Source organism: Heterodontus francisci, chromosome 35, assembly GCF_036365525.1.
Source record: "Heterodontus francisci isolate sHetFra1 chromosome 35, sHetFra1.hap1, whole genome shotgun sequence".
Taxonomy (NCBI): Eukaryota; Metazoa; Chordata; class Chondrichthyes; order Heterodontiformes; family Heterodontidae; genus Heterodontus; species Heterodontus francisci.
Window position 1 is genome coordinate 52,523,560 of NC_090405.1, and position 14,428 is coordinate 52,537,987.

Here is a 14,428-nt window from a genome sequence, read left to right on the forward strand (position 1 = left end):
TGTCTTATGAGGAAAGGTTGAGCAGGTTGGGCCTATATTCATTGGACTTAAGAACAAGAGGTAACCTTATTGAAACATACAAGATTCGCAGGGGGCTTGAGAAAGTAGATGCTGAAATGATGTTGACCCTTGTGGGGGAATCAGGAACTATGGGGCCTCCCATTTAAGACTAGTGAGGAGGAATTTCTTCACTCAGAAGGTCATTACTCTCTGGACTTCTTTACCCCATAGAGCAGTGGTGACTGGGTCATTCAATATATTCAGGGCTGGTTTAGACAGATTTTTGATCTGCAAGGGAGTCAAGGGTTATTGAGGGGGGGGGGGGGGGGGGGGGAGGGCAGACAGGAAAGTGAGGTTAAGGCCACAATCAGATCAGCCATGGTCTTATTGAATGGCAGAGCAGGTTCGAGGGGCCAAATGGCCTACTGCTATTTCTTGTGTGAGCCAAATTGCCTGTTTCTGAGCTGTAAAATTCTATGCAGTAGAAAATTTCAGTTGAATCCCTGATATAAAACTATATTTTTTAAAAAAAATTACAATTACAAGGCGACACAGTGGTTAGCACCGCAGCCTCACAGCTCCAGCGACCCAGGTTCAGTTCTGGGTATTGCCTGTGCGGAGTTTGCATGTTCTCTTTGTGACTGTGTGGGTTTCCGCCAGGTGCTCCGGTTTCCTCCCACAGCCAAAGACTTGCAGGTTGATAGGTACATTGGCCATTGTAAATTGCCCCTAGTGTAGGGTAGGTGGTAGGAGAATGGTGGGGATGTGGTAGGGAATATGGGATTAATGTAGGATTAGTCAAAATGGGTGGTTGCTAGTTGGCACAGACTCAGTGGGCCGAAGGGCCTGTTTCAGTGCTGTATCTCTCTGACTCTATAATTCTAAATACATACGGACTTAACTTTCACCACAATTATATGGACCAACAAGTCTATCTACTGCAGATTATAGTTCAGCCACACAAATACCTTAGTATTAAAGAAACTGCAGTATTTCTCCTGATACAAAGAAAAAAGATTTAAACATTTTGTGAGTAATTTGAAGATTAAGTTACTGTTTCAATTGATGTGGTTTCCCACTGCACTAGCATTGGGAACACCAATAACAAAAGGCATTTAACCCACTAAATAATGTAAACAAATGGAATTCTGGTCTTGCTTAGTAATGCCACGAGTTACCCTAACACATTTCACATATAATGCAACAGGCTAAGTTGGGACATGTTCATCACATGCAGGTGAAATCCTTTAGACAAGAAAGGAATACATCAGTCAATTCCACAAGGATCCAGTTTTGAATGATTTTTAATAAAATAACTAACAGCACAAATACTTCAAAATTTGATGTATCATCTTGGGCCCACCACAACGGTTGCATGTCACTTGAGCTAAAAGAATACAGAAGTGCAACAAAGTAGTCTGTAGTATTCACTAACACTAAAGACAATGCACAGAAGATGCCTAGAATAATCTTCAATATTCAGAGACATTATTAAAAGCTAGTTTAAAAATATACTAATTAGAAACTATTTCACAAGATTTGGAAATTAAAAATTCAATTGATAATGCAGTACTGACTTCCAAAGAACTATACATTTCAGTAACAAATCTGTAACTCAAGTCGACACCAATTGTTGAACACTTGTTCCAAACAGGATCCAGCTACCTCAGCTTCATAACAAGGTTTGATTACACAGATACAGTATGCACATCAGAACAGCTGTTTTCCAATTCTAATGCAGATCTAAATACAATGCAAGGTACACTCATATGGCATACTGACATCATGCATTGCTGATCACGAAGATTGGATTTCTGTCCCGTTGACAGAGAATGGAAAAATACTCAAAGTGGAAGACTTTTTTGCAAGTAATACAGTATGCAAAAGTTCTAGCTCTCCAAATCCCTTCAAAATTGGAGAAGGAAAAAGCCCTCAATGTTACTAGTGCGGACAGCTGAACAGTCAAGTCATTGTCAACATGCAGGCTAGCTGGAATTTAAACCGTTAGCACAAAATGAATAGGTAATTCAAATTAATAATTACACTGTGGGAAATGAAACCTCAGCGATATCCCATTTCAATTGCCCTACGTTGGGTAAATTGAAATGCATTAGTCTCCAGTTCCTAACTCTTTCTAAACTGACAGTTGAAGATTTTGAAGACCGATATTGTTTAACCTTGTAAAAAATTATTCACTGCCCTGTTTTCATTTCCATAATTATTTAATCCCAATAACCATCCTTTAGGAAACATTTTCTGCAGTACTTCCTGATGGTAGTCATTTGAACCAGTCTGAGCAGACAGAGATTCTAGTGTTGTTACATAAAGACTGAGATGAGGAGGAATTTCTTCACTCAGAGGGCTGTGGAAGCTCATTGAGCATGTTCAAAACAGAAAATCGCTAAATATCTGGATACTAATGACATCAAGGGATATGGGGATAGCGCGGGAAAGTGGCGTTGAGGTAGATGATCAGCCAAGTTCGAAGTGAATGGCGGAGCAGGCTCGATGGGCTTAATATTCTACTCCTGCTCCTATGTTTCTATGTACCAAAATGCTCAAGGGAAAAGTTAAGTTAATAACACTTTAATGTTGTGCCAATAAAAGGTTTTGCATGATCCTTATTCATCTCCTACAATTGCTTCCACCAGTACTTCACTCAAATGTTTCATAGCTCAAAATGCAATATTCATTCCCAATAGCTTTGCAGCAGTTCCTGCTAGACGAGTGTGCAGTTGTCAGTGAGGTTGGAAATATGAACAACTACCATGACCAATTTGAATAAAACTGTCCACCAACTTTCATTGCACAAATAGGAATTAATTTTGAATAAAACCAGACTGTTATTTCCCAGTCACGAGAGGGGATCTCATCGAAACCTACAAAATTCTCACAGGACTAGACAGACTAGATGCAGGAAGGATGTTCCCGATGGCAGGGTAGTCCAGGACAAGGGGTCACAATCTAAGGAAAAGGGGTAAGTCATTTAGGACTGAGATGAGGAAGGATTTCTTCACCCAGAGAGTGGCGAACCTGTGGAATTCTCTACCACAGAAAGCAGCCGAGACCAAATCATTAAGTATATTCAAGGAAGAGTTAGATATAGTTGGAATATAGCGTTCAGTTTTGGTCTCCTTATCTGAGCAAGGATGGTCTTCCTATAGAGGGAGTGCAGCGCAGATTTACCAGACTGATTCCTGGGATGGCGGGACTGACATATGAGGAGAGATCGAGTCGGTTAGGATTATATTCGCTGGTGTTCAGAAGAGTGAGGGGGATCTCATAGAAACCTATAAAATTCTAACAGGACTTGACAGGGTAGATGCAGGATGTTCCCAATGACGGGAGAGTCCAGAACCAGGGGTCACAGTCTAAGGATACGGGGTAAACCTTTCAAGACTGAGATGGAGAAATTTCTTCACCCAGAGAGTGGTGAGCCTGTGGAATTCGCTACCACAGAAAGCAGTTGAGGTCGAAACACTGAATGTTTTCAAGAGGGAGTTAGATATAGCTCTTGGATCTAAAGGGATCAAAGGGTATGGGGCGAAAGCAGGAACAGGTTACGGAGTTGGATGATCAGCCACGAGCATAATGAATGGCGGAGAAAGCTCGAAGGGTCGAATGGCCTACTCCTGCTTCGATGTTTCTATAGCTCTTGGGGCTAAAGCAATCAAGGGATACCGGGAGAAAGCGGGAACAGGGTACTGAGTTTGGACGATCAGCCATGATCGTATTGAACGGCAGTGCAAGCACAAAGGGCCGAATGGACTACTCCTGTTCCTATTTTCTATGTTTCTATCACAATCCCTTCTTCCACACAATCTCCCTCTTATGTTGGCTTCACTCGGAGTAACGTACTAAATCATCAAGTAAAAGTCAAAGTTGCTAAATTTTGAAACTATTGAAACTTCCAGGAGTCAAAAAGTTGATTAAAGTCAGTATTTATTCTGGAGAAAGTGTCACACAAACATTGACTAAAAAAAATCTGGCACATTCCAACATACTGCCACCCAATGGTTCTCTAATTTTCTTCGAGCAGAGCCAGACAAACTGTGCAAACATGAAGTACTACACTGTCTACCTGTGAAATGTTGTATTTATCCAAATCCCTCCGAACAATTTTTCTAGTTTTTTCATGCCAATTTATGGGTGGTGCAGAGTACTCTCCACTCCCAATAGTAATTTTTTTCCCAAAATATCCAACAATCTTGAGCACTATGTTGTGATGTTAGTCACCAATTTACAGTACCAGCCCGATTTGACTCCTCAATGGCTCAGCTGCTAAAGATAATTAGTAGATCTGTAAAATCTAGGGCAGTCCCAAATTCAATCCCTAGTCTGTACTGAACTACTTGCTCAGCTGCTGAAACAGCGGGGTGCTACAATTGGCTTTAACATCCCTGGATCATGGACTGGGGTGGGTGGGGGAAGTGATAGACCCAGAGTTCCCTGCTGGAAATGCTGGTGAGGACAGGATTACCAGCAGTAATGCCTCCTGCTTCCAAAAGCACAGGCTTACATGAACAATAATTGCTTGGGTGAAATAAATGGACTGCCAGGATCTGTGGAATTAAACCTCAGGGTGAATCGGCACATTTCCAGTACAGGATCGGGGATGGGGGAAGGAAGAATTGAAGAACTATTCCGTGAATTCATTGTTTGATATTTTCCCCATAACATCTGGAAGCAATGTAAGCAGTGTAAATCCTCAAGACAAAGTTTCAACATAACACAAACAAATGCAAATATTAGAACGCTATGCAGTGTCTCACTACAAAGCAGCAGAATACCATGACATTCTAACCCAATATGTGATGGGGAATGACAAAGGTCATTTGCAGCGTTGATTCTTCTGTAGTGATAATGCAACGCTAACACTGCCTCAGTTGTTTTAACACTAGTGTGAAATTTTACTGTAACAGTAAAAATGTAACGTACACGTGGTTATTGTAAGAAAACCAAATTACCACATTTTTGAAATGTGTAAAAGGAAACCAAAAGGTTACTGTCCTTTGGCTATGCAAGCAAACTAATTTTCACACTTATTTCTCTTAGGCAAGAAATAACTGCAGTGATTGGAAGAAAATAGTACTATTAGATACAACACTCGTATCCTTAAAATTACATTCCCACACGGCAATAACCTTAGCACAGGAATAACTATGACATTTTTAAAATCATAACTTAAGAAAATTCAATGACGGCAAACAAAAACTATCTTGCAGAAGGCTTTTTCTTATGAAAATTCCAATACATCAGGAGTGTAGAAAATAGATGAATATTACATTTCCACTTGTATTTAGAAAACCAGCAACATAATTGGAGTTCGTCCTTTCAAACTTGGGTTACATCTGGAGAAAGCATTTTGAATTAGGGTAAAGTACTGCTGGTTATCAGCCTGTCACGGGGGCAGCTGTGTGCTATGCGAGGTGATGAGTTGAGACAATGTAAAATCTAACTGAATACGATTTTCTTGTTGCTTGCTAATACCAATCTGCTAAATTAACCTAGTGACAAATAAATACTAAATCATGTCACGATCCTGTAAAGCGGTGGTGGGTGGTATCAATGACCTCCAAAAGCTAATATAAACATAAACTTCACATTAATACTCCTTCTGTCTGACATTCACCCCTATACTTACTATAAATGGAGAGTCAAGTTTCAGGATTGTATAAGTTCCAATGTTTCACTCAATTACAAGCTTGCTTACTTATATTCACCATTTCCAGAATTGGAGCACTTTAAATCACAAACCTGGACTGCAACAGTATTGAATCGGAATCAGTTATTACACATAAAAACCACCTATTGCTGCAAAATTACCCTGGCAATAAAGACAGTGAATGCTACTGAAATTGGAGACATATTTGGTTAACAGATTATATCTTAGAGGTTTGGGTCCATGGGCCAAGAAGCCTTTTTAAAAATCCTAAATACTACTTTTTCCAGATCACAATTTAAATTTTACAAGTATTTGATCTTTAGACTTTAGTCCCTGTCTTTAGTAAAGGTTTTTTTCAGTCAGCCGAAAGATGAACTCTCTTCAAACACAGAAAAAGTATTCAAACAAGTGCTGCTTTAAGCCGCACCACTACGTGACAACACACATTTACAAACCAACCACTTCAACCTCACCACATCTCTTTCCTGGTAAACGGTAATTGTTTTTACTCAGAACCACGCCTGAAGTTTTAGGAAATGAGTGCAGGCTTTGTTTAATCCAAGAATTTCAACAGTGGTCAGTCAGTTTTTTTTTGCAGATTTGGGAGATGGCAAATAAAATCCAAGCAACGTTTTAAAGTTTACACAAGTGTTCCCCACCATGGTACCGTACACAATCCAAGACATCTTGAAGATGCTATTTAAATATTTAAACTTGAAATTGATTTTTTCTGGTAGAGGACACCCACTGATTAGAGGCCAGTGGAGTATACAAAAAAATGCAATAACTGATTAACTTATAACCTATGAAAGCAGGAGGTCTGGTTCCTGAGATAAAGAGGCCAATTTTGCACAAATGTCCTGTTCTCAACATGTACTTTATACATACAGTTTTTTTTATAATTTGGAGTTTTCATGCATCAGTCCTGGCTCAATAGCAGCACTCTCTTGGGTCAGAATCATGGATTCAAGCCCAACTCCAAAGATTTGGTGGACATAACCTAGGTTGACAATTTAGGGTAGTGTATCAAAGAGTGCTGTACTGTCAGAAGGGCCATGTTTCAGGTACAGGAACATAAGAATTGCTAACTAGAAAAGACCAAGGGCCATCTAGTTTACCTTCTACCATTGTTAGTCGCATAATACAACAGAATTGCTGACCTTTTTTTATTCATTCATGGGATGTGGGCATCACTGGCTATGCCAGTATTTATTGCCCATCCCTAATTGCCCTCGAGAAGGTGGTGGTGAGCTGCTTTCTTGAACCACTGCAGTCCATGTGGGGTAGGTACACCCACAATGCTGTTAGGAAGGGAGTTCCAGGATTTTAACCCAGCGACAGTGAAGGATGGTGTGTGGCTTGGAGGGGAACTTTCAGGTGGTGGTGTTCCCATGCATCTGCTGCCCTTGTCCTTCTAGTTGGCAAAGGTGACGGGTTTGGAAGGTGCTGTCTAAGCAGCCTTGGTGTGTTGCTGCAGTGCATCTTGTAGATGGTACACACTGCTGCCACTGTGTGTCGGTGGTGGAGATAGTGAATGTTTGTGGATGGGGTGCCAATCAAGCGGGCTGCTTCGTCCTGGATGGTGTCGAGCTGCTTGAGTGTTGTTGGAGCTGCACCCATCCAGGCAAGTGGAGTGTATTCCATCACACGCCTTGCAGATGGTGGACTGGCTTTGGGGAGTCAGGTGGTGAAATACTCGCCGCAGGATTCCTTGCCTCTGACCTGCTCTTGTAGCCACGGTATTTATGTGGCTACTCCAGTTCAGTTTCTGGTCAATGGTAATCCTCAGAATGTTGATAGTGGGGGATTCAGCAATCGTAATGCCATTGAATGTCAAGGGGAAATGATTAGATTTTCTCTTGTTGGAGATGGTCATTGCCTGGCACTCGTGTGGTACGAATGTTACTTGCCACTTAACAGCCCAAGCCTGGATATTATGATTGAAGGAAGGTCATTGATGAAGCAGCTAAAGATTGTTGGGCCTAGAATACAACCCTGAGGAACTCCTCTAGTGATGTCCTGGGGCTGAGATGATTGGCCTCCAACAACCACAACCATCTTCCTTTGCGCTAGGTATGACTCCAACCAGTGGAGAGTTTTCCCCCCGTTTCCTGTTTTGCTAGGGCTCCTTGATGCCATTCTTGGTCAATTGTTGCCTTGATATCAAGGGCAGTCACTATCACCTCGCCGAGTTCAGCTCTTTTGTCCATGTTAGAACCAAGACTGTAATGAGGTCAGGAGCTAAGTGGCCCTGGCAGAACCCAAACTGAGCGTCACCGAGCAGGTTTATTGCTAAGCAAGTGCCGCTTGACAGCACTGTTGATGACATCTTCCATCACTTTATTGATGATTGAGAGTAGACTGAGGGGGTGGTAATTAGCTGGGTTGGACTTGTCCTGCTTTTTGTGTACAGGACATACCTGGGCAATTTTCCACATTGCCAGTTAGATGCCAGTGTTGTAGCTGTACTGGAACAGCTTGGCTAGGGGCGCGGCAAGTTCTGGAGCACAGGTCTTCAGTACTATTGTTGGAATATTGTTAGGGCCCATAGTCTTTGCAGTATCCAGTGCCTTCAGTCGTTTCTTGATATCAAGCGGAGTGAATCGAATTGGCTGAAGTCTGGCATCTGTGATGCTGGGGACTTCAGGAGATGGATCATCAACTCGGCACTTCTGGCTTAAGATTGTTGCAACTGCTTCTGCCTTATATTTTGCACTGATGTGCTGGGCTCCCCCATCATTGAGGATGGGGATATTTGTAGAGCCATCTCCTCCAGTTACCATTAACATACTGGTTGCTTTTGCTCCATGACCTTCTGGTCAGTTATTCTCTGTGACCTTGCCCTTTCAACACCTTCTCTTTTCTTATCTCTTGCCCCACCCCCGCTTTACTTGCTTAAAACCTATTACATTTCTAATATTTGCCAGTTCTGATGAAGGACCACTGATCTGAAACGTTAACTCTACTTCTCACTCCACAGATACTGCCAGACCTGCCGAGTATTTCCAGCATTTCTTGTTTTTATTCCTCCAGTTAGTTGTTTAATTGTCCACCACCATTCACGGCTGGACATGGCAGGACCGCAGAGCTTAGATCTTATCGGTTGCTTATAGGATTGCTTAGTTCTGTCTATTGCATGCTGCTTATGCAGTTTAGCACGCAAGTAGTCCTGGGTTGTAGCTTCACCAGGTTGACACCTCATTTTGAGGTATGCCTGGTGCTGCTCCTGGCATGCCCTCCTGCACTCTTCATTGAACCAGGGTTGGCCTCCCAGCGTGATGGCAACGGTAGAGTGGGGGATATGCCGTGCCATGAGGTTACAGATTGTGGTTGAGTACAATTCTGCTGCTGATGGCCCACAGCACCTCGTGGATGCCCAGTTTTGCATTGCTAGATCTGTTCGAAATCTATCCCATTTAGCACGGTGGTAGTGCCACACAACACGATGGAGGGTATCCTCAACGTCTCCACAAGGACTGTGCGGGGCTCACTCCTATCAATACGGTCATGGACAGAAGCATCTGCGGCCTAATCATAGCAATCAATCTGTAGCAATTAGTCCACAATGTGACATCTAGAGAATTCCAGTAGTGATTAGCTTGGGAACCACTAAACTAAAGTACCTGTTCCTCCCACACATTACACTTACCAGGTGATATCTCAATTATTCATACTGTACCCCAAAATGTGAGATGTTAAACCTCACAGGTGCATGCTAAAATTTGCATGCCACTGTATGAAAAGCAGGGGAGCTCTCCTGGTGTCCTGACCAAAATTTCACTCAAAATCACAAATAGATTATCTGGTCATTTATCTCTGCTATTTGTGGGACCTTGCTGTGCACAAATTGGATGCCACATTTCCTTACATAATAAAAAGCACATTCCTTCAGATATTTCAATCCAAAGGTTACAAAATTTAACTGGAGATCTGTTCCATTTACTCTCCATCCTACAGTTTTGGACAATGCTAACATTGGGTTTGGGTTCAAGGGTTGTTCAGCTGTTAAATTGGACACTACAAAGCGTATCAAGACAACAGGATTTCCATAATGATCCAATGAATAAATAGATCAAGAGGCACGTATATGGATAAATAAACCAGTAAGGTCTCAAATGCAATTGCAGTGTTCCATTCGCTGATCTGAAATGATTTTCTCACTATCAAATTGCTATCAAAGCTCACGGGTGAAAAAGACATGGCGACTTGGGTGAGTTACTGAACGGTTTCTCGGCACCATATCCTAAACACTGCAATTCAGAGTCAAAGGGAGAAAGGTACTCAGACTTTTACACACCAAAAAAAATGCTATCCATTAAAATCACATGGCATTTTAATCTTCGCAAAAATAACTGCAGCTCCTGCTTCTGCCTTTTATGGGATTTAAGGGGTATGGAGCTAAGATGCAGATCAGCCATGATCTCACTGTATGCGAAACAGGCTTGAGGGGTTCAATGGCCTATCTTGTTCCCAACTGTATAAAATCAAACCACTGCAGCTGATTGTCATGTTCCATGAAAAGGTCAAACATAGCCTGGGGCAACATTAAATGTGAATTTTTCATCAGGCTCACTTATGAAAGTTACTCCGTTTACATTATACAGAAGTGACTCAATAGCATGACAAAAAGATTTCCTTAGGGTGTATCATGTGAAGATCACGGTACAGAACTATACCATTAAACAGTAAACACTTCTGCTGCAACAGTATCTCTACCCCCAATGCAGTGTGACTATTGATGCAGGAGGAAGTATGATTAATATGTTTCAACCCACCATACAAAATTACTGTATGAATAGTCCTTAGTGAAGTCAAAAAACTATTTCACTCAAGGAGTGCTGACATCAAACTAAAATGTCAGGAGTGCCATTTGACGCAGAGTTCCTGCTGCTGATAGCAACTGACAATATGAAGGACCCAATGTCACAACGGACATACATTTTCGAGGCTTTCATGAGCTTCCATCATGCTTCTACCCAACATTAACCCCACGGAAGTAGATTCGCTCCCCTCTTTTATTACAGATTTGACTTCAAACAGGTCTCTCGACCGGTTTTTACCAGCTAATGCAGCACACAGAGATTGCGAGTCACCATGAATAATACTTTCCCAGGCTCCTTATGAGAATATTAAAAGAAAAAGCAATACTCATGCAGTTTAACTTGTCACCTGAACCTTCCATTTATTTTACTAACTTTACAATAATTGCATTCACTGCTTCCCACACTGCACTTTTCTCTGCCTGACAATCGCAGACAACCTACTGCTGCATCTCACCAAATGTGAAGCTCAAATGGTATGGAAGAGTATCCCAGGATTGTTCATGTGAATCTCCTCCCCCACCCACCCCACCACTGTCCCCTGCGGAATTGTGGATAGGAACATAAGAAATAGGAGCAGGAATACGATGTCCTCAGCCTCTCCAAACAAAACAGCCGTAGTCAGGAATATACAATTTACAGGAACAGAAACTCTGCAGCACACTACATGAATAAACCACCCCACTCGATCACAAGCAGACAGTTAACTCACCAGGACTTTTGAGCATTTCTAAATATTCCAATGTTTCCATTTTCAAACAACAAACATTATTAAATTCACGAGCAATAGTAGGTAACACAAAGTGAATTGACATTAGAAAACTACTCTTCTAGTTCAGAAAAAAATCTACTTCCCAATTTCTACATATCAACTAGTAAAGATTTTATTAAATTCTACCAAACTGGCACAGGTAACAGGAGCGCATGTAGACAGTGCAGATCATTACTACCTTTAATTTAAGGATATGCTAGAAACCAGTGCACACATTTTAGAATACAAGAAAGTTCACGAGGAAAGTTAAAAATTAATTTAATAAAACTTGAACAGTTAAAGCTCTTACACATCACTTCACATATCCCACTCAAAGATATCACTGAGCTAAAGACAAAATATGAAACTAACTGCAACATAATTCTGAACTCAGGTGTATTAAACCATTGGTTAACATCTAGAAGTCTGTAGCTCATGTACATTAGCATGAAACTCGTCGTCCTGTGGTCTCAGAAACATGATTCTGTTGAGTTCCAGGAATGCTAGTTTGCTCCACACTCGTTTTACAAGATAGGAATAAGTGGCAACATACGGCAGCAAAGTGTGCAACAACATTGTCTATACAGATTTGATATGATGGTAAAATACAGTGATAAAGGGAGTCAAAATCAAAGAAAAGGGCTTATTTTGTTACTAAACAAGATCCATACTCCAAATTAGTAGCCAGGTAGAGACCCAACTGAGGAGCAAGGCTCATCCCAAAACCTGTTCAGACACACAGGGAGTCTGGCATTTAAAATTAAGCCTCCACTATTTTTCACCCTCCTAAATCTACTGCAACAGCCCACTATAACATTCAAAAAAATTTGAACCTACAAGTAAAAATTATGGATTATACATAAAAGTAGTGAGGGAAGCCACTTGTTCAATTCAACTATAACTCATCCGCTCACAGAAACCTTAATTTCTCCAATACCAAGTGAGAATGTGTTGAAGAATATTGGACAAAAGCACACAGACAGTTGGAACAATTTTTTTTGCCCACATTATGGAACTACACAGTAATAAGAGAAAGGGCTGCGACAACCTACGATGCAGAACACAAATTAGAGCCCCAGGACTCAATGATAAAGACTCGTGATGGCATAAAGGCTACTGCAAGCACGACATTATGTAGTAAATACTTAGCTTGATCTTATAGATAAGCAGAGAAATGTAACGCATACTCGGGGATAATTATTTCCATAACCAAATTATATGCAATTAGAAACAAACAAATTGGGAGAGACTAAAACAAGATTTCATACAAAGGGTTATTATAATACAGAATGCATTACAAGTGAGTACTCGAAACAGAATCAGGTTTAATTTTACAGCAGAGAGAAGCCAATCACTTCTGTCAGATCTCTGTAGAGAGGGCTCACTGTTAGTTCCATTCCCTTGTCCTTTCCCCCTTCTTTAATTTTAGATTTTACAAATGTTTATTAAAGTCCACTTTAAAAGTTATCATGCATTCTGTTTGTAGCATGGGGTATATTTAAGGGTACAGGTAAATAGAGAAGTGAGTGGACCGCTCCGATGGGGGAAAGGAGACATTTCGGTCCTGAAAATACTGTTTCTGAACAGAAATGTCACCAAAAAACTGATCAAATTTCCCTCTGAAGAGGGGCCCTTGCATCTTTTAATCGTTTCAATCGCAATATCGTCAGGACAATGAGACAAGGATTGAAGTTTTTAGGGAATCTGAACTTGCTGCGCTGCGGATTTGTTGTAAAATAAAGTTGCATGCACTTCCCCCCCCCCCCATCCCCATGAAGACTAACTTTTTAAAGGGTGTGTGCAACGATTTGAATGCAGGGGTTGCTCACCTTTCCCAGGTTGGTGAAGCCGTGCTCTGCGGCCACCCTGTCGGCCGCCTGCTGCCCCCCGGAGATCCGCACCGCCCAGGTGTTGCTGTAAACTTTCGGCGGGGCCGGGGAAGCGGCGCAAAGCGCCATGAGGATCCAGGAGGACAGGACAGCCTTCAGCCCCCACTCCATCCCCTGGCCGCTCTGGACTGACTGCAATGGTCAGCTGGTCAACGCTCCGGCCACTTCTGCTCAACGAGTCCCGCCCCGTCCGCTTCAGTCCCCCCGGGCTCCGCTCCCCGCCGCTGCCGCCGCCTCAGGGCCCCGGGCTCGGTCGCCGCCAGACTCCGGGTGTCCCTCCGTCCAGGGATTTGGGGGGGCGGAGGGGGGGGGGGGCAAGACCGGCCCTCACCCGCTCTCGGCGGCGACCCCCACCTCCCCCAAAATAATAGAAAGGATGCTCGCTCGCTTCCGCCCCTCACCCGGGAGGAACCGTGAGGTAAAACAGAATGAAGCGCGGGTGTCCCGAGTTGCTCCCTCAGCGGCGGTGCCGGCTGTCCATGGTGCGTGGGGGCTGAGTGAGCGTGTGCAGGCCGCCCGGCTCTCACTGCCCTCCGCTTTCCCCCCCCACCCCCAGAGCTCAGCGAACAATCCCCGTCCCCAGCTCCCGCCCCGCGCACGGCGCCGCCTACTCCTGCTCCTCCTCGCCGCTCCCGCCCGGCAACGGCGCATGCGCGTACCACCGAACCGCTGCAGCCGCGCGCACCGGGGAGGAGGAAAACAAATCCATCCGCCCAACCCCGCCTCTTTCCCCCCGCTCGCCACTCCTTCAAGACAGTCTGGTGACGCCGGCGTCCCTCTGGCTCCGCCCATCCCCGCCAAACCCCGCCTCTTTCCCCCCGCTCGCCACGCCCACTCTCCCCACCTTCAAGACAGTCTGGTGACGCCGGCGTCCCTCTGGCTCCGCCCATCCCCGCCAAACCCCGCCCCTTTCCCCCCGCTCGCCACGCCCACTCTCCCCACCTTCAAAACAGTCTGGTGACGCCGGCGTCCCTCTGGCTCCGCCCATCCCCGCCAACCCCGCCTCTTTCCCTCCGCTCGCCACGCCCACTTTCCCCACCCCTTCAAAACTGTCAGGTGACGCCTGCGCCTCTCTGGCCCCGCCCCTGCGCGTGTCGCTGTGACGTGTGTCTTCCCGCCTTCCCCGATGACGTCAGAGCCATGGCCACAATTCCTCCTCATTTCCCCCCCTCCCACCCACACTGACACTAACTCACCATCACTGAGGTCAAGAGCAGGGCTGTCATGACGAACGGGATAATTATATCATTTAAACAGAACTGTCATATCTCAATATGAAATGAGGTTTAACAAGACAGTGACT

General features: G+C 43.6%; 1 protein-coding gene across 1 annotated transcript in view; it reads right to left on the reverse strand.

Moving 5' to 3' along the window:
* furina (furin (paired basic amino acid cleaving enzyme) a) overlaps window positions 1-13,687 on the reverse strand; it is a 119,415-nt gene extending 105,728 nt beyond the window's left edge. The window contains exon 1 of the mRNA XM_068015604.1: window positions 13,066-13,687. Coding sequence (XP_067871705.1) covers window positions 13,066-13,236 — 171 coding nt within the window. The 5' untranslated portion in view covers window positions 13,237-13,687. The remainder of the gene's footprint in view (window positions 1-13,065) is intronic.
* Between the last annotated feature and the right edge of the window lie 741 nt (window positions 13,688-14,428).